General features: G+C 45.7%; 1 protein-coding gene across 1 annotated transcript in view; it reads left to right on the top strand.

Moving 5' to 3' along the window:
* Nucleotides 1-23,698, top strand: part of LOC311228504 (NALCN channel auxiliary factor 1-like) — a gene marked incomplete at both ends in the record, with an annotated part of 579,259 nt that extends 555,561 nt beyond the window's left edge. Inside the window, one exon of the mRNA XM_084314408.1 lies at nt 23,379-23,698. Within this exon, the coding sequence (XP_084170534.1) occupies nt 23,379-23,698 (320 nt within the window). The remainder of the gene's footprint in view (nt 1-23,378) is intronic.
* Nucleotides 23,699-24,874: the final 1,176 nt, after the last annotated feature.

Here is a 24,874-nt window from a genome sequence, read left to right as displayed (position 1 = left end):
TATATATATATATATATATATATATATATATATATATATATATATATATATATATATATATATATATATATATATATATATATATATATATATATGTGTGTGTGTATGTATGTATATATATATATATTAAAAAAAAAAAAAAAAAATCACATTACCGGGAGCTCAAGGACAGGGCAGCACACAGACAATGCTGGACCTACATGGTGAGCTTTCTTTTTTAGCCACTAGGGGGAGCCCTCTCAATAGGAGAGCCTTTTCTCCCCACCCCCCAGCAGGGGATAAAGGAAAGAAAATAAATACCTCTGACACCATGGAATTGTCAAACTTTGTGAATGTTGTAAATGTTTATTATAGTTCTTTGAATGTAAGTCGAGTAAAGTTAGCAGTGGCTACTACTACAAATATTATTTTATGTGACATGGGTAGAACGGGAGATCATTTCGAATGGAAAGATGACACAAATTAAAAGTATTAAGATGATGTCGCTGAATGTTAATGGAATGAATAATCCAATCAAAAGGAGTAAGGTGATGACGAAGCTTAGAAAAGAGGAGGCACAGGTTATTTTTCTACAAGAAACCCATCTAATACAACAAGAACATGGAAAACTGAAGAGATTCGGATACGAGAATATGTTTTATAGTTCTTTTAAACAGAACCTTAGGAGAGGAGTAGCTATATTGATTAAGAATGCAGTGAAGTTTGAATTGATTAAAGAAGTGAGAGATAAAGAGGGGAGATATGTAATGGCCAAGGGGAAAATGGAAGGCCAAATGGTAACATTAATGAATATATATGCACCCCCAGACAGTGAGAAATACCTATTTGAAACAATCTTTGATATTATAGCAATGGAAGGGGAAGGCGTTTTAATCTGTACAGGAGACTTCAACGTAGTATTGAATTACGACATGGACACGACAAGCACAAAGAGATGGAGAACACACATTAGCAAATCTATGAATATACAAATGACAGAATTAGGAATCACGGATATATGGAGAGAAACACACACACTAGACAGGGAATACACACATTATTCACATCCACACACAACATATTCAAGGATAGATTACTTCCTCATGACAACAGGGGACAGATACAGAGTAAAAGATTGTAGAATAGGGGTAACAGACATATCAGATCACAGCGCAACATATCTGACAGTAAATCTGAAAAGTAGACGGAGAAACACAGTCTGGAGACTGAACGTAGGGCTATTGAATAACAAAGGCTTAGTAGACGAAGTAAAAGAAGATATAATAAGATACAGAGAGGAAAATGATAACGGAGAGGTAGATCCAAACATTCTATGGGATGCAATGAAGGTAGTAATACGAGGAAAATTGATAGCAAAGGCAGTACTACTCAAGAGGGCCAGAATAGAGACATACCAGAACTTAGTAAAGAAACTGAAAGAATTAGAGAAAAAACACCAAAACTCAAAGAACCAAGAGACACTTAGGGAAGTAAAAGACGTTAGAGAAAAGATAAACAAAGAATTACTGACAGAAATTGAGAAAAAGGCTAGATATGTGAAACAGACATACTATGAAGGAGGAACGAGAGCGACCAGACTCTTAGCTAGACGAATCAGAATACAACAGAAACTAAATACAATACACACAATAAGAGACACAAACACAAACAGGTTACTAAGAGAACCAGCTGAAATAGAGAAGACTTTTGTAGAATACTATAAGACACTATACACACAACCGAAAGCGGCAGGAGAAGAAGAGATAGAGACATTCTTAGAAAAATTAGATTTACCATTGATAGGAAAGGAACAGAACAAAATATTAAATGCAGAGATAACGGAACAGGAAGTGGGAAATGCGATCAGTAAAGCAAAGAACAATAAGTCACCAGGTAGCGACGGATTCCCTTCGGAATTTTACAAAACATTTAGACAGGAACTTTGCACTAGATAGTACTGTACATTAGTACACTGCATAGTATTGTGTATTGTATATTATATGGTAACTCAGAACATTGTACATATGTCTATACCGAACACTGTGACCTCATTTTCTTCTTCTAAATTCATGCTATATTATGTTATTATGTTATTTGATACTATCTTGTCTAGCACAGTCTCTGGAGCGTAACAGTAAGAAGCATTTTGTATGAAAGTATTCTGTACTTCTGTATGACAACTATTAAAGAACTTGAACTTGAACTTGAACTGAGGCCCATATTAGAGGCAGCATTTAGACACACAATGAAAAAAGGAACAATGCCACCCTCATGGAAAGAAGCCATAATTACTACAATTCCAAAGGAAGGGAAGGATAAGGAACTATGTAATAGCTTCAGACCAGTGTCCATACTTAATGTAGATTACAAGATGTATACATCGATAATATCCAAAAGATTTGAGACATTTATGCCAGATATTATAGACGAAGACCAGACCGGATTCATTAAAGGAAGAAAAACACAGGACAACATAAGAAAGACAGTGCAGATAGTAGAGGAGATACAAAAAGAAGGAGGAAGTGCAGTACTAGTTAGCCTGGATGCAGAAAAAGCATTCGACAGTGTAAGCTGGATATTCCTATATAAAGTATTAGAGAAATTTGGACTAGACAAAAACGCGATGAAAACAATTAGGGCATTATATCAAGAACCAACGGCAAGGATTAAAGTAAATGGCAACCTGACGGACCGGATCAAACTAGAGAGGGCTACAAGACAGGGCTGTTGTCTTTCGCCGACGCTCTTCGATATATTCATCGAACCACTGGCTCAACTAATTAGACAGACCGAGGACATCAAAGGGGTGGAGATAAGGGGAACAGAACATAAATTAGGACTGTTCGCAGATGATGTGATAGTATATATGAGACAACCAGACACAAGCTTCCCGACACTGATGGATTTACTGACAGAATATGGATATTACTCAGGATATAGACTTAACGTAACAAAGACACAGACCTTAACATTGAACTACACCCCAACGACAGAGATCAAAGACAAATACAAGATTAAATGGGATATGGACAGGATCAGATACCTAGGAGTGAATATTACAAGAGGGGTGGAGGGACTATACGATGCAAACTATACACAGATTAATCTGAAAATCAAACGAGACCTGGAAAGATGGACAGTAATGCCTCTAGACTTTAGCTCAAGGATCGAAATTATAAAGATGAATATATTACCAAGGTTACTATACCTATTTCAGGCTCTACCTATATTAATACCACAAAGCCAGTTCAGGGAATGGAATAAACAGATATCAAGATTCATATGGGGGGGGAAAAGGCCAAGGATAAGATATGTGACTCTACAATTACCAAAGGAGAAAGGAGGAATGGCAATACCTAGTTTAGAAGATTACTACTACGCAGCACAGCTGATAATAGTAACATGTTGGTGTAACGAGAACTATGAAGCCAAATGGAAAGACATAGAAACAAAAAATGAGGGACTCAAAGTGCAGGCACTAATAGGAGACAGGGAGCTATACAGAAGAAAGGAACAACTAATAGACCCAATTACCAAATTCACTATAAATATATGGAACAAGATAGTAAAGAAATACAAGCTAGAAAAAGAAACCAAGATACTGAGATGGATAACGCACAACAACAAATTTAAACCAGGGAAAGAAGATCATGGGTTCAAAATATGGGAGAGGGGGGGCATAACAGCAATATGTACAATAACAGAAGGAGGGGATATCCAGACTCTACAAAATTTGAAAGAAAGATTCGGACTAGAGAATAGCGACCACTTTAGATATTTACAGATTAGGGACTACTACAACAAAGAAATAAAACTAGACAAAGACAAAGAACAGAATGGGATAATTAAGATAATGGTAAAAGCATACGAAGTGTTATGGTTTGTAACCGACCCCAATCGCACAACACAAGACAGGTATGATGGTTTGCCAAGAAACAGATATTTATTGAACAACAGGGAAAAACAGGGAAAAGGGCACTGTCCCTTTAAGGGAGAATCACAAATACAGGAATATAACACAATGGGAAGGTAAGGGAACGCCTAAGGGAAGGTTAAGGGAACGCCTTGGGACAGAGGAACTAGAGACTAGGTAAAACAGGGACAAGGAGAACTAGGGAGAGAGGACTAGGGACTAGGAGAGCTAGGGAACAGGAGAAACGGGGACTAGGGGAACTAGGGACAAGGAACTAGGTGGAACTAGAAGGGGAGAACTTGGGACCAGGAACTAGGTGGAACTAGAAGGGGACTGAGGCCCGCGGAGGCGGGCTGGGGTACAGGGAGGAACTGGGGACTGGTGGGAAAACATCTGGGCCGCTCTGCAGGACAGAGGAGAGAGTTAATGCACAAAAGGGAAAAAACAGAGCAGGTGCAGAACAGTCCAAATAACAAAGTGAACAAAGTAATAATATCTTCGTGTGACAAACACACAGGGGGAGATGTAAAGTCCAAAAATACTATTCTAAGTGAGAACAAAAAACAGAGGCATTACGCTGGGAGATGAAATGTCCAAACTAACTAACAGAGGCAATACGCTGGGAGATGAAATGTCCAAACTAACTAACAGAGGCAATACGCTGGGAGATGAAATGTCCAAACTAACTAACAGAGGCAATACGCTGGGAGATGAAATGTCCAAACTAACTAACAGAGGCAATACGCTGGGAGAGTGACATCACAATCAAAACTCACCCAGGCGTATGCGTAAAGGTACAGGAACAGCAGCGGGAACGGGGGCAAGAGGCATTACGCTGAGTGAGTGACATCACAATCAAAACTCACCCAGGCGTATGCGTAAAGGTAAAGGGGCAGCAGCGGGAACGGGGGCAAGGGCACTACGCTGAGTGAGTGACATCACAATCAAAACTCACCCAGGCGTATGCGTAAAGGTACGGGGACAGCAGCGGGAACGGGGGCAAGGGCACTACGCTGGGTGAGTGACATCACAATCAAAACTCACCCAGGCGCATGCGTAATGGTACAGGGACAGCAACGGGAACGAAGGCATCGCCACCGGGGCGGCTGGCTGTCCGAGCCGAGGGAGAGAGTGCTGGAACAGTGGCGGTGACGAGGGCATCGTCCACCGGGTAGCCGCTGTCGGAGCCGAGGAACAGAGTGCTGGAACAGTGGCGGTGACGAGGGCATCGTCCACCGGGTAGCCGCTGTCGGAGCCGAGGAACAGAGTGCGCGCCACACCTTGGTGTGCGCGTCGGAACAGGGAGCAGGAACAGTGGCGGTGGCGAGGATGTCGTCCACCGGGTAGCCACTGTCGGAACCGAGGAACAGAGTGCGCGCCACACCTTGGTGTGCGCGTCGGAACAGGGAGCTGGAACAGTGGCGGTGGCGAGGATGTCGTCCACCGGGTAGCCACTGTCGGAGCCGAGGAACAGAGTGGCGCGCCACACCTTGGTGTGCGCGTCGGAACAGAGAACTGGAACAGTGGCGGTGGCGAGGATGTCGTCCACCGGGTAGCCGCTGTCGGAGCCGAGGAACAGAGTGCGCGCCACACCTTGGTGTGCGCGTCGGAACAGAGAGACGCCTCGGGGTGCGTCTGCGAGGAGGAGTGTGCCAAGCACGAAGGTCTGGAAGATGCGCGTCAGTGCGCTGGTACGGAGGAGCGTGCCAAGCTCGAAGGTCTAGGAGATGCGCGGCTGCGCGCTGGTCTGGAGGAGCGTGCCAAGCTCGAAGGTCTAGGAGATGCGCGGCTGCGCGCTGGTCTGGAGGAGCGTGCCAAGCTCGAAGGTCTAGGAGATGCGCGGCTGCGCGCTGGTCTGGAGAGCGTGCCAAGCTCGAGGGTTCTTGGAAGATGCGCGTTGCGCGCTGGTCTGGAGAGCGTGCCAAGCTCGAGCGTCCTTGGAAGATGCGCGTTGCGCGCCGGTACGGAGGAGCGTGCCAAGCTCGAGCGTCCTTGGAAGATGCGCGTTGCGCGCTGGTCTGGAGATCGTGCCAAGCTCGAGCGTCCTTGGAAGATGCGCGTTGCGCGCCGGTACGGAGGAGCGTGCCAAGCTCGAGCGTCCTTGGAAGATGCGCGTTGCGCGCTGTGGACTGGAGAGCGTCTGCGCTGGTCTGGATGTGCGTCAGGACGACAGCTGCGCGGGGGGTCTGAAGTGGATGACTGGGATGCCTCCCGTGGAAGTCTAGGGAGCGCAGACCAGTCCCACTCTCAGGCAACGGCGACAGCAGGCGAAGGCTGGAGCAAACATCTCGACGCCGGAGAATGGAACAGCATAGGCAGACAGAGGATCTCCCGAAAGAGTCTAGATGTTTAGAGAATATGACTCGGCAAGTATACAACACGACCCCACGCCAAAACGAGGGGAAGCGCCCTGGTATTTAAAGCCCACAGGGGGACTAATTAGCCTGCCACCACAGGTGCGAGAGATAATAGAATATCGAACAGGTGTGGCCACTAAGGGTAAGGAACGAGAGGGTGGGGGCTAGAGAGAGTGAGTGAGAAGGGAAAATAAACAGTATAGAAGGGAAATAAACAGTATAGGCTTAAAGAAACAGAGAAAAGGTAGTGAGCAGCGGGCAAAACCTCACAGTATCCCCCCCTCCAACGGGAGCCACCCGGCGACCCAAAACAAATACAGACAGAGTGGCAGGGGGCAAAACAAGAGGTACTGGCCAAGCCAGCAGGGGAAGCCACCACAAGAGTGGGGCTAGCAAAAGAAACAGGGTCGCCGAGGGGTAACTGGGGGAACTGGTCTAGAGGAACTGGTCTAGAGGAACTGGGTCTAGAGAACTGGTCTAGAGGAACTGTCTAGAGGAACTGGGTCTAGAGAACTGGTCTAGAGCAACTGGTCTAGAGGAACTGAGGGGCAAGCAGGGTAGCAAAGGGGTAACCATGGTAGCACCGGGAAAGGGCTAGCAGAGGGAAAGGGTAGCTGCCAGGGCACTGATAGCTACAGGGCCTATGCTAGCTGTACTGCTACATCAACATAGAGGCTGCGCTAGCTGCCGAGCTAGGCTAGCAGAGGGAAAGGGTAGCTGCCAAGGCACTGATAGCTACAGGGCCTATGCTAGCTGTACTGCTACATCTACATAGAGGCTGCGCTAGCTGCCGGAGCTAGGCTGGCAGACAGGGCTGGACCAGCATGAGAGAACAAGCTAGCTGGAAGGACAGTCCTAGCTGTGGGAATACTGACCTTGCTAGCTGAAGGGCAGTCCTAGCAGTGGGAGAAACTACACAAAAAAGTGGAGGCCATGCAGAGGGACCGGGTTAGCTGCTTGGGCCTGGCTAGCTACAGGGCCTATGCCAGCTGCAAGGCTGCATTAACATAGAGGCTGTGCTAACAGCCGGGGCCAAGCTAGCAGACCGGGGCCATGCAGAGGGAAACTGGGTTAGCTGCCAGGGCATGGCTAGCTACAGGGCCCATGCCAGCAGCAAGGGCTGCATAAACATAGAGGCTGTGCTAGCAGCCGGGGCAAGACTAGCAGACAGGGGCTCTGCTGAGGGACTGGGTTAGCCGCCAGGGCATGGCTAGCTACAGGGGGGTCAAACAGGGCAAAACGGGAAGCAAACAGGGGAGCTAACCGGGGAGACTAACAAGCTAAACAGGGAAGCTAAACTGGGCTAAACAGGGGAGTAACAGGCTAACAAGGGAGCTAAACAGGACTAACAAGGAAGCTAAACTGGGCTAACAGGGAAGCTAACAGGGCTAACAGGGGAGCTAGAGGGGACAAGAAAAAAAAGGCAAACTCAACATACACAGTCTGTGCTGGCTGGGGTCGTAGACTGGTGGGGTCGTACTGTTATGGTTTGTAACCGACCCCAATCGCACAACACAAGACAGGTATGATGGTTTGCCAAGAAACAGATATTTATTGAACAACAGGGAAAAACAGGGAAAAGGGCACTGTCCCTTTAAGGGAGAATCACAAATACAGGAATATAACACAATGGGAAGGTAAGGGAACGCCTAAGGGAAGGTTAAGGGAACGCCTTGGGACAGAGGAACTAGAGACTAGGTAAAACAGGGACAAGGAGAACTAGGGAGAGAGGACTAGGGACTAGGAGAGCTAGGGAACAGGAGAAACGGGGACTAGGGGAACTAGGGACAAGGAACTAGGTGGAACTAGAAGGGGAGAACTTGGGACCAGGAACTAGGTGGAACTAGAAGGGGACTGAGGCCCGCGGAGGCGGGCTGGGGTACAGGGAGGAACTGGGGACTGGTGGGAAAACATCTGGGCCGCTCTGCAGGACAGAGGAGAGAGTTAATGCACAAAAGGGAAAAAACAGAGCAGGTGCAGAACAGTCCAAATAACAAAGTGAACAAAGTAATAATATCTTCGTGTGACAAACACACAGGGGGAGATGTAAAGTCCAAAAATACTATTCTAAGTGAGAACAAAAAACAGAGGCATTACGCTGGGAGATGAAATGTCCAAACTAACTAACAGAGGCAATACGCTGGGAGATGAAATGTCCAAACTAACTAACAGAGGCAATACGCTGGGAGATGAAATGTCCAAACTAACTAACAGAGGCAATACGCTGGGAGATGAAATGTCCAAACTAACTAACAGAGGCAATACGCTGGGAGAGTGACATCACAATCAAAACTCACCCAGGCGTATGCGTAAAGGTACAGGAACAGCAGCGGGAACGGGGGCAAGAGGCATTACGCTGAGTGAGTGACATCACAATCAAAACTCACCCAGGCGTATGCGTAAAGGTAAAGGGGCAGCAGCGGGAACGGGGGCAAGGGCACTACGCTGAGTGAGTGACATCACAATCAAAACTCACCCAGGCGTATGCGTAAAGGTACGGGGACAGCAGCGGGAACGGGGGCAAGGGCACTACGCTGGGTGAGTGACATCACAATCAAAACTCACCCAGGCGCATGCGTAATGGTACAGGGACAGCAACGGGAACGAAGGCATCGCCACCGGGGCGGCTGGCTGTCCGAGCCGAGGGAGAGAGTGCTGGAACAGTGGCGGTGACGAGGGCATCGTCCACCGGGTAGCCGCTGTCGGAGCCGAGGAACAGAGTGCTGGAACAGTGGCGGTGACGAGGGCATCGTCCACCGGGTAGCCGCTGTCGGAGCCGAGGAACAGAGTGCGCGCCACACCTTGGTGTGCGCGTCGGAACAGGGAGCAGGAACAGTGGCGGTGGCGAGGATGTCGTCCACCGGGTAGCCACTGTCGGAACCGAGGAACAGAGTGCGCGCCACACCTTGGTGTGCGCGTCGGAACAGGGAGCTGGAACAGTGGCGGTGGCGAGGATGTCGTCCACCGGGTAGCCACTGTCGGAGCCGAGGAACAGAGTGGCGCGCCACACCTTGGTGTGCGCGTCGGAACAGAGAACTGGAACAGTGGCGGTGGCGAGGATGTCGTCCACCGGGTAGCCGCTGTCGGAGCCGAGGAACAGAGTGCGCGCCACACCTTGGTGTGCGCGTCGGAACAGAGAGACGCCTCGGGGTGCGTCTGCGAGGAGGAGTGTGCCAAGCACGAAGGTCTGGAAGATGCGCGTCAGTGCGCTGGTACGGAGGAGCGTGCCAAGCTCGAAGGTCTAGGAGATGCGCGGCTGCGCGCTGGTCTGGAGGAGCGTGCCAAGCTCGAAGGTCTAGGAGATGCGCGGCTGCGCGCTGGTCTGGAGGAGCGTGCCAAGCTCGAGGGTTCTTGGAAGATGCGCTTTGCGCGCTGGTCTGGAGAGCGTGCCAAGCTCGAGCGTCCTTGGAAGATGCGCGTTGCGCGCCGGTACGGAGGAGCGTGCCAAGCTCGAGCGTCCTTGGAAGATGCGCGTTGCGCGCTGGTCTGGAGAGCGTGCCAAGCTCGAGCGTCCTTGGAAGATGCGCGTTGCGCGCCGGTACGGAGGAGCGTGCCAAGCTCGAGCGTCCTTGGAAGATGCGCGTTGCGCGCTGTGGACTGGAGAGCGTCTGCGCTGGTCTGGATGTGCGTCAGGACGACAGCTGCGCGGGGGGTCTGAAGTGGATGACTGGGATGCCTCCCGTGGAAGTCTAGGGAGCGCAGACCAGTCCCACTCTCAGGCAACGGCGACAGCAGGCGAAGGCTGGAGCAAACATCTCGACGCCGGAGAATGGAACAGCATAGGCAGACAGAGGATCTCCCGAAAGAGTCTAGATGTTTAGAGAATATGACTCGGCAAGTATACAACACGACCCCACGCCAAAACGAGGGGAAGCGCCCTGGTATTTAAAGCCCACAGGGGGACTAATTAGCCTGCCACCACAGGTGCGAGAGATAATAGAATATCGAACAGGTGTGGCCACTAAGGGTAAGGAACGAGAGGGTGGGGGCTAGAGAGAGTGAGTGAGAAGGGAAAATAAACAGTATAGAAGGGAAATAAACAGTATAGGCTTAAAGAAACAGAGAAAAGGTAGTGAGCAGCGGGCAAAACCTCACACGAAGGAAGGAAGGGGGGGGGGATATCAGCACTATATCAGGCAATAATGGACAGCAAAGACATCACAACCAAATATATAAAGGAAAAGTGGGAGAAGGAATTAGAAACGGAGATAACAGAAGAAGAATGGTATAACATATGTAAGATACAACACACAACCACAGGGTCAAGGATATGGAGGGAGTTTGGGTGGAAAAACATAATTCGATTTTTTATAACACCAGAAATACAGGGCAACTATACACCAACACAGAAACCATGCTGGAGAAAATGTGGACAGGAAATAGCAAACCACACACATATTCTGGGGATGTCAGATAATAAAGAACTATTGGGAAGAGATAGGAGGGATAATAAATGAAATAGTAGGATATGAAATACCCCAGACAGGACAAGTATTGTATTTAGGGAACTTAACACAGGAAGGAATGCAGGGGAAAGATATATACTTGATTAAGATATTACTAGTAGCAGCCAAGAAAGCACTGACGAAAATGTGGTATAGAGTAGAAGCACCGATGAGGGAACAATGGACAGAGATAGTGGGTGGGATACAGGAAATGGAGAGAATCACATATAGGCTGAGGCTACAAGACGAGAAGTTTGAGTCAAAATGGGAGAAGTGGGAAGAGTATAGGAAAAAAAGAAACAACATCACAGGAGAGTGAAAAGGAGACAAGAAGAAAAAACAAAACGAAAATAAACTATGAAGGTACCAAAGAACCCATGTCACTTTTTTTGTATTTTTTTTTTATTTTTTTTATTGTTTATCTCTTTTCTTTGTTTTTGTTTTGCTGTGTTTTTTCTTTTTCCCCTTTAGTGAATTTATTTTAGGTCAACTCGTCATTTGATTTTGATACAAATTTTTCTAATATCAGCTATATCTTTTAGTTCTTATCTATCGAATTCTATTGTACTGTCGTTTATAATTTTGACCGCCAATTGTATTATTGTATGTGGATGTTTTGTTTGTAAATAAAAAAACTGAAAATAAAAATTTAAGTATAAAAAAAAAAAAAAAAACATGTCTGAAAGGAGGGTGGGGAAGCCCCAGGGAAACCGGGGGGATCACCCCTCCTTCCTTACCCTTGATACGACCAAGTTGAACAGGTAACCCTGTTAATATGTGAACACACTGTTCATTGTCATTACAGGCTGAGAAAAGAATTCATTCCTCAATCACATGTCACTAAGCATAGCTTTATAGGTTAAATAATTGATTGATTCATTGAAAAGTTTATTAACAGATTGCAGAATGGGTACAGTACAGTACAGCTCAATACATACAATTGTTAAGGGGATGCAGACCAGAGAAAGACTTTCGTCTTGTTTACATCAGGGTCCCCCATTTTCAATTCATCACAACATATATGACATACATGACATACAGATAGATAATACTGCTACATCTATACATTTATGACATATCAGATTTGCAAATACAGTACTGTTTGTGATACAAAAGTGTCCAGAAAAGGAGTGTATATACATTTGGCGTAGAAACTGTACATTGGAGGAGGTTGGATGGGTGGGGTGGGGTTGGGCGGGTTGGGTGAGGGCTGTACATTGGAGGTGGGGGGGGGGGGGGTTGGGTAGGGGACACACACACATTTTACACTGTACATTGGAATACTGACAAAGCCTTACTTGGTCATTTACTGTACAACTAGGTTAGGACATTTGTAGGGGCCAGTTTCGAATTGCAGTCTCACGTAGGTGTTTTTTTAGAGTGTTTTTGAAAGTGGGTAGTGATTCACATTCCTTTACAGCTTTAGGTAGGGCGTTCCACATTGATGTGGCATAATTGCGAAACGTGTTTAGTCCCTTGTTTGAGCCGAATCTGGGTTTTACATGATTTGTGGAGCTCCCTCTGGTGTTGTGATCGTGGTATTCACTGACCTTTGGGAAGTATTTTGACATGTACATGGGTACCTTGGTCGCGTAGTGTATCTTGTAGACCAGGCCCATTGCAAGTTGTTGTACTCTGTCGTCTACTCTAAGCCATCCTAGGTTGTCAAAGTGGGCAGGGGTGAGGTGGGTTCTGGGAGTCAGGTCAAGTAGTAGTCTGACTAGCTTGTTTTGAGATGTTTGTAATTTGTTTTTTAGTGCCTTTGAGGTGCTTTGGTACCATGAGGTGCAAGCATAGTCGTAGTACCCTTGAATGAGTGCTCCTGCTAGAGTCTTCAGGGTATTCTTGTTTACCAGAGAGGAGATCCGGTACAAGAATCGCGTTCGTTGGTTGACTTTTTTTATTACATTGGATGCCATTTTGTCACAGGAAAGATTAGCCTCTAGGATGGAACCCAGGTAGGTAATTTCATCTTTCCTTGTGATAATATTGTCACCCACTGTAACCGAGAAGCCGTCGGTCTTGCTGAGTTTGTTATTTGAACCGAAGAAAATGGACTCTGTTTTGCCCATGTGTAATGATAGTTTGTTGTCGGCGAGCCATATGCAGATTTTGCCTAGTTCCGAGCTGAGGGCTTTTTCAACCTGTAACTTGTTCTTGTCAGAGACCAGCAGGGCTGAGTCGTCCGCAAACAGGAACAAGTTGCAGTCACAAGCTGACGACATGTCATTTGCATAAATTAGGAATGGTAGTGGTCCTAGTATGCTTCCTTGTGGAACACCACAGCTCACTGTGAGGGGGGGGGGATAGGGTACCGTTTACTTCCACCATCTGTTCCCTCCCCTCCAGGTAGGATTCTATCCAGCTCACTGATAAACTATCAAAACCAATTGCTTTTAGCTTGTCAATCAGAATGGTGTGATTGACAGTGTCGAAGGCCTTTTGTAGGTCCAGCATGACCATGCCGCAGTATTTGCCCGCGTCCACCTCTTGTTTGATGTGGTCGTTCAAGTAGAGAAGGCATGTGTCAGTGGAGTGGGATGTTCTGAAGCCAGATTGGAATTCGTAGATTAGATTTTTTTCCGCGAGGTACTTTTCGATCTGTTCGTATACTATTTTTTCCATGACTTTCGAGATGGATGTAAGGATAGAAACAGGGCGGTAGTTACCCGGGTCTAATTTGCTGCCCTTTTTGTGCAGGGGTGTTACTCTCGCAATTTTGAAGTCCTTGGGGACGTGTCCCTGTTTTATGGAGAGGTTTATTATGTGTGTGATGACTGGGGTGATGGCTGCTGCTGAGTCTCTGAGGAATTTGGAGGGGATGTTGTCATGGCCAGTGGCCTTGTTTGGTTGGAGGGCGCTCAGTTTTTTGAGTACCTCATCTGTAGTTACCATTTCCAGTTTGAAGTCGTCTTTGTGGACGCCTAGGTTCTTGTAGTATGCTACTATGTGTTCTACCCCATACTGCCCTGAGTGGGAGGGTAGTTTGTTTACCAGTGTTGTGGCTATGTTTGTGAAGAAAGTGTTTAAGTAATTGGCTACATCCAGCTTTTCTGTGATGAGCGTGTTGTCCGTCTTTATGTTTATGTTTGAGAACCTGGTTTTAAGTTTTTTACTGCAGCCTAGTTGATTGTTGAGTAATTTCCAAAGTTCACGTGGTTTATTTTTGTTTTCCTCGGTTTTGTCATTGATGAAATTTTTTTTAGCAGTTTTGATCATGGAGTTTACGTCATTTCTTAGTTGTGAGTTCACGTTACATGAACACACATGTTCTCATCACAACTAACCAGATCATTTTTACACATGTAAACAACAACCCGATTTCTATGGAGAGAGAAGCTATACCAGTGACAAGACAATTCACACACAACACACGTCGTATCCTCAATGTATTGCAGCAACACCCGTTTTGGAAAACATCGTTATTACAAAACATTTAGAAGGGAAGGAAAGAAGAAGTGTTTAAAGTCCGGTCGGGACCTTCCTACCCTGAGCGCAGGCCAAGAGAACTGCAATCTGGCTAACGGGACACCGAAGTCGAACACAGCATCTCCTGTGCCGGCGACGAGGGTAGCGTCACTGCGCCACCCAGCCGCTACGTTTCTCCATGTTGACGCAGTCCTCGCTGGCAGGGTTCCAGGTGTAGGTTCGACTAACATCCTCTGTCAAAGATGACGTCGTAGTCAGAGTGTTTAAGGCATGTTATAGTCATAGAAAACGTTCAACAGTGTAGCATTAAGCTAACAGCCGTCCGACTGATAGCAACAAGCTAACGTTTACTAGCCTGGTAAGCACAGCGAGCTAACGCCGCAGCTAACAGCTGACTGGCTAACACAGTAGGCCACAACTAGCACGCCAGCTAAGCAGTTATCCGACTGATAGCAACAAGCTAACGTTTACTAGCCTGGTAACACAGCGGGCTAGCGCCGCAGCTAACAGCTGACTGGCTAACACAGTAGGCCACAACTAGCACGCCAGCTAAGCAGCTATCACCTGAACTGTACACAACAACATAACAAGCCACACTTCAGACAGGCCGCTGTCCAAGTCTCTCCCCTAAGAGGGAAAAGAAAAAGAATGTCAAAACACAGTTTACAACGGTGATCCAGACATACAGCGGGGCCAGCACAGTTCCCATTTCGGGCTGCAGCCGACTTTGAGCATGGAACTCCCGATAAAGAAGATCCTATGCCCACATTTCCTCGTTTAGGGTGTACTTTCATTTTATATGAAAGATGGGGCCTGCACGGGACAGAGAAGCATCCGCTCGAGAATCCTGGGATCACCAGGTCCTGGTCGCGGCCCACTAGATTGACCATCATGGGCGTCAGACCAAGATCCTCTGACCGCCGTTTAAGCCGAGCAGAGGACCCCAATCTGGAGTCGGCGTTTCGTAAAATTGTCAGTTAACCCCCACAGCATCAACAACAACCAGAGCTCGCAAGCAAAACAGAACTTACCCCACCCTGTAATACAACCGCTTCCCACAACAGTCGGTGTTTCCCACAGTCCAGCTGTATGGCCGGAGGGCCAAACCCATCCAGCCGTAGCAAGGAGGACTGTAGATGGGGAGCATGTCAGCGGCGTGAGCCCCTAATACGAAAAGCCGGTGGAGGTCACACAGAATGATCATCATCTTCCAGACACTCCAGTGACGAAGACAATATCGCCGTATTTTCTCGAAAATAGTGAGAGAGAAAATAAAGGTATAATGTCAACATATCCTTGTTTCTTGTTTTCCTTTCCTCAGACTAATATTTTCTCCACGTCAAGTGGTGTATACAGGCACTTCCTTGTGGATGAAATTTGAGAAGGAGATGAGTGTGTGGCCCCACCCCTGCTTATGTAGGCAGCAGATGGGGGTGTGGTCAGATGGATGTTGGTATGTAAAGGTACATTTTGAAATGTATTCAGTGCATATCCACTGAAGCGAGATATTATGCAACTGGTGCTGAGCGTAAGCCCTAACGAAATAGAACTTTAGTTAAAAAAAGATTATTATGAACTGTGAACTGAACTAGTTCATTTTAAAATGTGTGAACTGTGAACTGAACTAGTTCATGTAGAAAGTGAACTTTCCCAACACTGAGTATGACCCAGACTACAGTAGCACATCTGTCACTGAGCTGTGAAGTGGTGTAGAGCACTGCTTCTCAAGCTCTCTGCCTACAAGGCAAGACAATGAGAGTAGATGTCACGTCTACAGAAAGTAAAAAGGCTATTCTTATATTTATAATAATAATAATAATACAACTTAGCGGCCGGGTAGCGCAGCGGACTAAGCGTTCGCCTACCACCGCAGAGACAGAGATCCGGCTGTCAGCGGTACCTCCGGCTTGGTCGGCCGTCCATACTGACACAATTGGCAGTGTCAGCGAGTGGGAAGCCGGTGGGGGGTGGGTCCTGGTCGTTGTAAACAGCAACTCCTACAGGTCGGTCAGGGCACCTGCACAGCGAGGGAGGGAACTGGGGGAAGTAGTGTGAGCCTCCCACACGTTACACTTCCCCAGTGAGAGTCCTCGCTGTCAGGTGAAAAGAGGCTGCTGGCTGTCTCCACGTCAGTGGAGGTTTCTCTATGACAACACGTGAAACACAAATTCACTCATAATTCATAATTATTATTAATTTACATATACATATATATTAAAAAAAATAAATAAAAAAAAAAAACTATATATATATATATTTTTTAAATTTTTTTATTTTTTTTTTTATTATAAATGTTTTTATAAATGCCAGTGAATATTTTTTTCTTCAAAAATGGCCAAAATTGACAGCTCTGAGCAGGCCTGCACAGGTGTGACCCATTGTTAAATAAATAATAAATAACAGCGAATCAAAATAGGCTATTAACTTCATCTAAGCACGGCCTGTGCAGTTAAACTCTTGCCATTGAATGGAGGTTTGATTGATTGACAGCCCTTGACATCCAATACACGGAGGTTGAATATGATTGGCAGCCTTGCAAATCCAATCAGAGATTTCTGCATTGCAAAGTCAAAATGGTCCAGCTGCATGTCCGGAGGATAGGTTTAGCTCGGGCCAATCTCAAGTTTCTCAAGTTTCTTTATTATGGTCATACAGAAGTACAGAATACTTTTATACAAAATGTAACATAAAGAAGCATTTTGTATAAAAGTATTCTGTACTTCTGTATGCCAACTAATAAAGAAACTTGAGAAACTTGAGATTGGCCCGAGCTAAACCTATCCTCCGGACATGCAGCTGGACCATTTTGACTATGTGAAAGTTGAGACTATGAGAAAGTTGTTGTTTAGTAGTTAGTAAGCTGTACAGCTATAACAAGTCAGGCTAAATTAAACGTTGCGCCAACATTAGGACCGAAGTATAAACCAGCAACTGAGCAACATGAAGAAGTGGATTTATGCATCTGGATCAGAAAAAACGTTGTGGATGAAAAAGTAAGTAGGCTACAGTGCTTGTATGCTAACAGTAGCTAGGCAGCTTAGCCTACATCACAATGATAATCACCAAGCTAACTTACTGTACATACTGTAGGGCTGGGCAATTAATCGAAACAGAATCGCGATATCGATTCATAGACCTATGCAATCTAATTTCTAAGTTATGACTATTTTCTTTTATTAAAAAAAACGTTTTTTTTTTTTTTTTTTTTTTTTTTATTATTTTATCTGGGTTGAACATGATTTGTGGAACTCCCTCTGGTGTTGTGGTCGTGGTATTCACTGACCTTTGGGAAGTATTTCGACATGCACATGGGTATCTTAGTGGTGTAGTGTATCTTGTAGACCAGGCCCATTGCAAGTTGCTGTACTCTGTCGTCTACTCTAAGCCATCCTAGGTTGTCAAAGTGGACAGGGGTGAGGTGGGTTTTAGGAGTAAGGTCAAGCAGTAGTCTGACCAGTTTGTTTTGTGATGTTTGTAATCTTGTTTTTAGTGCCTTTGAGGTGCTTTGGTACCATGAGGTGCAAGCATAGTCGTAGTACCCTTGAATGAGTGCTCCTGTTAGAGTCTTCAAGGTATTCTTGTTTACCAGAGAGGAGATCCGGTACAGGAATCTAGTTCGTTGGTTGACTTAGTTTTATTACATTGGATCCCATTTTGTCACAGGAAAGATTTGCCTCTATAGGATGGAACCCAGGTAGGTAATTTCATCTTTCCTTTTAAGATAAGATAAGATATTCCTTTATTGATCCCCTTGGGGAAATTCAGGCATCATAGCAGCATGGGGGAAGGGGGGGGGGGGGGGGGGGGGGGGGCGGTACAGGTAGTGAAAACAACACAAGCAGTGTAAACAAATAGGTCAATATAATTTACTATCTAACTAACTGAAATATACATTATTCATTATTCACAGTATCACAGTATCCACATAAGGTGCAGTATGCATAAGGTAGTGTTATTTTCCTACTTGGGTTCCTATTAGTTCTAGGTCGATGTCTGGCAGCAGTCGCTGCCCACTGTTGTGGAACCTGATGGCCACTGGTATGAAGGACTGTCCGAGGCGGTTAGTTGAGTGTCGGGGGGGTATGAGTCTGTGGCTTCCTTGTCACCTTCACCTAATATGTTTTGATCTGGTCAGGTGCGCTGTCACCTAAAATGTTTTGATCTGATCAGGTGCGCTGTCACCTAATATGTTTTGATCTGGTCAGGTGCGCTGTCACCTAATATGATTTCATCTGGTCAGGTGCGCTGTCACCTAATATGATTTCATCTGGTCAGGTGCGCTGTCACCTAATATGTTTTCATCTGGTCAGGTCCGCTGTCACCTAATGTTAATATGTTTTCATCTGTGTCCACTGACCACTGACACACAGTGGGGGATGTTTTAAAAATATTATTTAATATATAATATAATATAATAATTTGTGCTTCACCTAAAAATTTGGTCAGCAGCCTCCACTGCTCCACGTGTATCGGAGGGGACATGTGATAGATTCAGGGCTCCCTAGACCGGCAAGTAGGGGGCAAATGCGAGCAACGACCAGGAAGGGGAGGGGGGGAATTGGCATAACGACTAAATTGGGATGGGAGAAAAAAATTATAATAATACAACTTTACTTGTATAGCACCTTTCATACAGAAACTGCAGCTAAAAGTGCTTCACAACAGAAAAAAAGACAGGTATAAACTGAGCACATACTGTAAAGTGCAGACATATAAAATCACAGTTTTTCACATTAGGATCTAACATCCCAACAGGCCACCTTGTTTATGGTTTGATTCAGTTTAAAAAATAGACAATAATAAAAAGAGTAGGGCTGACCCCTATAAGTCGATTAGTCGACTAATCGGTCGAAAGGAGCCGTAGTCGACTGGCCAACCTCTTAGTCGAATATATTAATATTAACGCTAATGGCACGCATACCAGAGGCTAACTGCCTAAGAAAACAGGCACAGAGGCACTGAAAGAGGATTTCACCCATCTAATGAACAGACTAGACTAGACAAATATCAAGATGTATCCATCAGTGGACCAATTGCATGCTTTTGCAGAGGACAAGAAGCCTTCAGTCGACTCCTTCAGACATTAAGCACCCCCACAGGCCAAATGGAATGATACAAAATTAAAAAAAAAAATTTAAATATTATACTTTTTTTTTTTTTTTTTTTTTGTCTACCAATAGTCGACTAACGGCAAATTTTGGCCAATCATAGTTGACCATCCAAATCCTTAGTCGGGGACAGCCCTAAAAAAGAGTAAGAGTAGAATAGACAAGAGTAAAATAGTGCAGTACAATAAGTAATAGAAGCCCTATTCCCTATTATAGCCCTATTCACGGCTTGTTTTTCGTTGTGTTGTTATTTATTTAGTTGAATAATCACTTATGTTTCTGTGTTTTCTGACATTCTGCAATTAATGTTTTCAATAATTTTCTGCCATCTCACGGCCCTCGCCGCTGGCCCCCCGAGGCCCACGTTTGAGATCCACTAGTTTATAGCTCCTGTTGTTTGCCGCTTGGTTAGAAATACTTCCTCTCTGGGCTGTAATTAAAAGCACTGCTGAGATGAGCACTTCCCTGTGATCCTCATTACATACTGCATAAACAACAACAACAACAACAACAACAACAACAACAACAACAACAACAACAACAACAACAACAACAACATCACCACGGGTGAAAGCAGAAATATTACAGAGTAGCTCTTAATCACACTATCACTCAGTATGTGTAGAGTGCGCATAACATGTAACACATACTCCAAGCCCTTAGGGGGAGCTGTTGCTGATCAATCCTGCAGTGACGTTGAACGAAGCGCTGCTTACCCTCCATAATCTCACACACCCACACACACAAGCACACACATACACACACACGCACGCACACACCAGATTTCTGCCCTGTGACAAAACCCATAGACTGTGACAGTGGTGTGTGAGGGGTGTCATGCTTTAATGTGTGACTGTGGATGTGAGGGGGAGGAGTCTGCTCTGCTTTAACGTGTCACTGTGGATGTGAGGGGGAGGAGTCTGCTCTGCTTTAACGTGTCACTGTGGATGTGAGGGGGAGGAGTCTGCTCTGCTTTAACGTGTCACTGTGGATGTGAGGGGGAGGAGTCTGCTCTGCTTTAACGTGTCACTGTGGATGTGAGGGGGAGGAGTCTGCTCTGCTTGGTTGTCACACAATCGACCTTAAAGGGGCACTTCACCAAAAAAACAATGCAGATTTATTTTGCACATAATCTCACACACATCCACCAGTGATGTCATGGAGCTATAATTAACACAACACAAGGATACAATGTCACCAATGACATAATTTACTCTCAATAACTATCAAACTAAACAAATGTGTGCAAAACTGTTTTTGGATGTGTGTCAGATTATGTGCAAACATTTTTGGGTGAAGTGCCCCTTTAAGTGTGCTCTATGGATACATGCCGACGGAGAGAAGGGGTGACAGACGCCATCAAAGAAAGGGGTGAGGGTGATGGAGAGAGAGAAAGAGAGAAAGAATGAGGGAATGATGAGTGAGGAGGATGAATATAGTAAGAGAGGGAACGTGGGTTCAAGGGTGACGATGATAAGAGCAGCTATGGCTCTGCTGTTGGTGTGTGTGTGTGTGTGTGTGTGTGTGTGTGTGTGTGTGTGTGTGTGTGTGTGTGTGTGTGTGTGTGTGTGTGTGTGTGTGTGTGTGTGTGTGTGTGTGTGTGTGTGTGTGTGTGTGTGTGTGTGTGTGTGTGTGTGTGTGTGTGTGTGTGTGTGTGTGTGTGTGTGTGTGTGTGTGTGTGTTGTGTGTGTGTGTGTGTGTGTGTGTGTGTGTGTGTTGTGTGTGTGTGTGTGTGTCCTATCAACGGGCCGGGGTGGAGGAGGAGGGCTCTGACATACAGACCCTGTCAGATTATTACTATAATTACACAGGCGAGTCGACCCTCTCTCTCTCTCGTCAAGAGTTAAGCTCTTTACAGTCAAAGGGGTGTCAGGGTGGGTTGCGCAGATTTAGCCATCTTCAAAGTTCACTGCTCAAATTAGCATGCGGCGCACGGCCAGGACGAGGATGGTGCCACAGCAGCTTCTGGAGAGGAAGTCACTTTACTCTCCGTGTTCTCACACTGTTTACATGCCATGTGGGTGTCTTTTTAAAATGTACTTATTTATTTATTTTCAGATATAACAAGGGACAAGGCCATTTTAGGCGACACTAAACGTTCACGTAAAACAATAGTGTGCAATACAATGTACAAAATCAAACAAAACAAACAAACAAAATTACGTATTTTCCAAATATGGTCTTATAAAGATCCAAGATCTTTTACAGGGTTGGGCTAACGTGGTTTATTTTAAAGGGCTGGGCTAGGTATGTGTGGTATTAACAGAGTGTCTTTTACAGGGCTGGACTAGATATGTGTGGTATTAACAAAGTGTCTTTTACAGGGCTGGACTAGGTATGTGTGGTATTAACAAAGTGTCTTTTACAGGGCTGGACTAGGTATGTGTGGTATTAACAAAGTGTCTTTTACAGGGCTGGACTAGGTATGTGTGGTATTAACAGAGTGTCTTTTACAGGGCTGGACTAGATATGTGTGGTATTAACAAAGTGTCTTTTACAGGGCTGGACTAGGTATGTGTGGTATTAACAAAGTGTCTTTTACAGGGCTGGACTAGGTATGTGTGGTATTAACAAAGTGTCTTTTACAGGGCTGGGCTAGGTATGTGTGGTATTAACAGAGTGTCTTTTACAGGGCTGGACTAGGTATGTGTGGTATTAACAGAGTGTCTTTTACAGGGCTGGACTAGGTATGTGTGGTATTAACAAAGTGTCTTTTACAGGGCTGGACTAGGTATGTGTGGTATTAACAGAGTGTCTTTTACAGGGCTGGACTAGGTATGTGTGGTATTAACAGAGTGTCTTTTACAGGGCTGGACTAGGTATGTGTGGTATTAACAAAGTGTCTTTTACAGGGCTGGGCTAGGTATGTGTGGTATTAACAAAGTGTCTTTTACAGGGCTGGACTAGGTATGTGTGGTATTAACAGAGTGTCTTTTACAGGGCTGGGCTAGGTATGTGTGGTATTAATTATGTCACAGGGCTGGGCTAGGTACAGTATGTATTAATGATGTCACAGGGCTGGGCTAGGTACAGTATGTGTGGTATTATTTATGTTACAGGGCTGGGTACAGTATGTGTGGTATTAATTATGTGACAGGGCTAGGTACAGTATGTGTGGTATTAATTATGTTACAGGGCTAGGTACAGTATGTTGTTACGGTGGAGGTAGGTAGAATACAGTTTTGCAGAAAGGGAAATGTATGGAGGAGGCAGAGACGAGGATTGAAGCTTGGAGAGGGAGTTTACTGTAGAATCCAGTGCAATACAAAGAACATACAGAAACTACTTAACAACCTACTCAACAAAACAACAAACACTAACACTTACTATAGGATGACAGCACAATACGGCGTGGACAGGAAACGGGGAAGGGGACAGGAGGAATGTCGCCACAAGGAAGGGAGGACAGACAGACAATTAGAAACACCTGGCCAACACAGAAATACAACAACCTAGACACCAGTCAATGACAAACACAAAAGCAACTCATAACAACCCAAACAGTACACCAAATCACACAAGGGAAGGGAAAGTCAATGACAGCACACACCAGGACACCACATTGATCACACTATTAATTAATGTTAAAATAGTAGTCAGGAGTCCAGTGTACTGGACCGCACCGTCTGCGGATGGCCACCAGAGGGTAGGAGACCAATGTTAGGTAGAGAGCCACTGTTGGGTGGAGGTTCACTGCCCAGTGTTAGGTGGAGGGCACTGCCCAATGTTACCATCCTGCCCAGTCCAACCAGGACCGGGCCTAGGATCGTGACAGTATGTGTGGTATTAATGATGTCACAGGGCTGGGCTTGGTACAGTATGTGTGGTATTAATGATGGCACAGGGCTGGACTAGGTACAGTATGAAATGAAATTAATGAAAAAAAGAGAAAGAAAGTTTAAATAAAAAAAATAGAAGAAAAGAAAATCTAACCCTAACTACCCTTACTGTCATGCACTTGTCCTAATAAACTAACCTACACTGTAGCACTCAACACTTGAAAATTGTTACTCAGCTGATAGAGTTGTGCCCTTCCTGATGACTTGTCATACAGAAATTGTAAGTCGCTTTGGATAAAAACGTCAGCTAAATGACTAAAATGTAAATGTAACGTAATGTGTGGTACTAACAGAGTGTCTCCCCTCAGGGCTGCTGGAGGACTACCCATCGGGCGCGCACCCGGACGCAGAGTGCTGTGACGTGCGGTGGGACGTGAAGCCACCAGAGAACCGCTCCTCCCGGGGGGGCACCCTGCAGAGGACCCACCCGCCCTGCCAGCACCGCACCTCCCTCAGCTCCTCGGCAGCCTGCAGACTACAGTGTTGTAACAGCCGGCTCAAACTCTGCCTCCTGGTCCTCGTCCTCCTGCACACCGTCGCCAGCCTCACCGGCGCGTCCCACAATGCAACGGGACTGGGCCTCCCCGCCATCACGCCTCTCGAGGAGAGCCCCGCCAGCGAGGACTGATAGAGCTGCCAAGGAGGAGGAGGAGGAGGAGGAGGAGGGTGAGGGAGGGAGGGGGCTGGGGATCCCCTCACCATGGCAACCCAACCCACTGACCCGTGTGGAAAAATACAGCCACAAGTGTGGGAGAGCTTCTGTTTTTTTTTTATTTTATTTTTTTTCTGATGGGACATTTATCTTCGATGCTTTCTGGCAAAAATGGAAATGTAGAACGTTTTTGAGAGACGAAAAGACACACACAGATTAATCAAAACAAACAGACAGACAGACAAAGAGACAAACACGATCCCTTATGTGGAGGAGGGACAATGCCCACAGCCTTTGTTGAGGGGCTTCCTTACTGCTGAGTTTTTTTTCTTTCTTTTTTTAACACTGTGCTCCAGGTGGGGTTTTTGTTGCACTGGCTGACTACGGAATAACACAATCATTATCCTCTTTCTAATGTCCATCCTTTTGTTTTTTTTCTGTTTTTTTCTGGGTCTCTCGTACAGGAAGAAAGAAATGTTTTATCTACATAACGACGACAAGATAATGTGTTTGGAAGAGGGAAAAAATGAATTAGCAGTTTGTACGTGTTGGTTTGCATATCTACTGTATGGATTTGTGTGTGCGCGCGCGTGTGTATGTGTGTGCGTGTGCATGTATGCTTGTGTGAATGTGTGCCCCCAAAATGTCCCTTATCCTCCACATTTGCTCAAGATTTCTTTTGAAGTTTAAAGGTATTATCCAGTCAATATAGTCTCCAAGAGCAATTTGAAACGCTATCCTTGTGTACTACTGTGCCTCAAGCACATGGGTTCCTATCAGTCTTGTCCTGCATTATCGTTGCTTTAGGGTGAAAACCTTGTATCTCCAAAAGGTAAACTTTTCAGGAATGAAAAAAAATTATCAACCTCATTTCCAGACTGACACGAGTGTATATTTGAAGTTTCCTCTTTGGGTTTTCAACAGGGATGCACCGATACTAATAGACCACTGCACTTCTGAGTTACATGGAGCTCATGGGAGAGCGAGAGACAGGTTGCCAGAGACATGATCCAATAGACTTTTTTATACGCCTGAGTCTCCTGAATACGGAGAGACCAATCCCAAGTCCTCGGCCGAGCTATAGTTGCTTTTCCGCACCCACTCCCTAAACTCTGCATGCGCAGATTGCCAGAGACCAACAGAGTACCGTAG

The sequence above is a fragment of the Notolepis coatsorum genome (assembly GCF_963971535.1).
Source record: "Notolepis coatsorum genome assembly, chromosome: 5".
Classification (NCBI taxonomy): domain Eukaryota; kingdom Metazoa; phylum Chordata; class Actinopteri; order Aulopiformes; family Paralepididae; genus Notolepis; species Notolepis coatsorum.
Note: the sequence above shows the minus strand (reverse complement) of the source record. Positions and strands in the feature narration are given on the sequence as shown.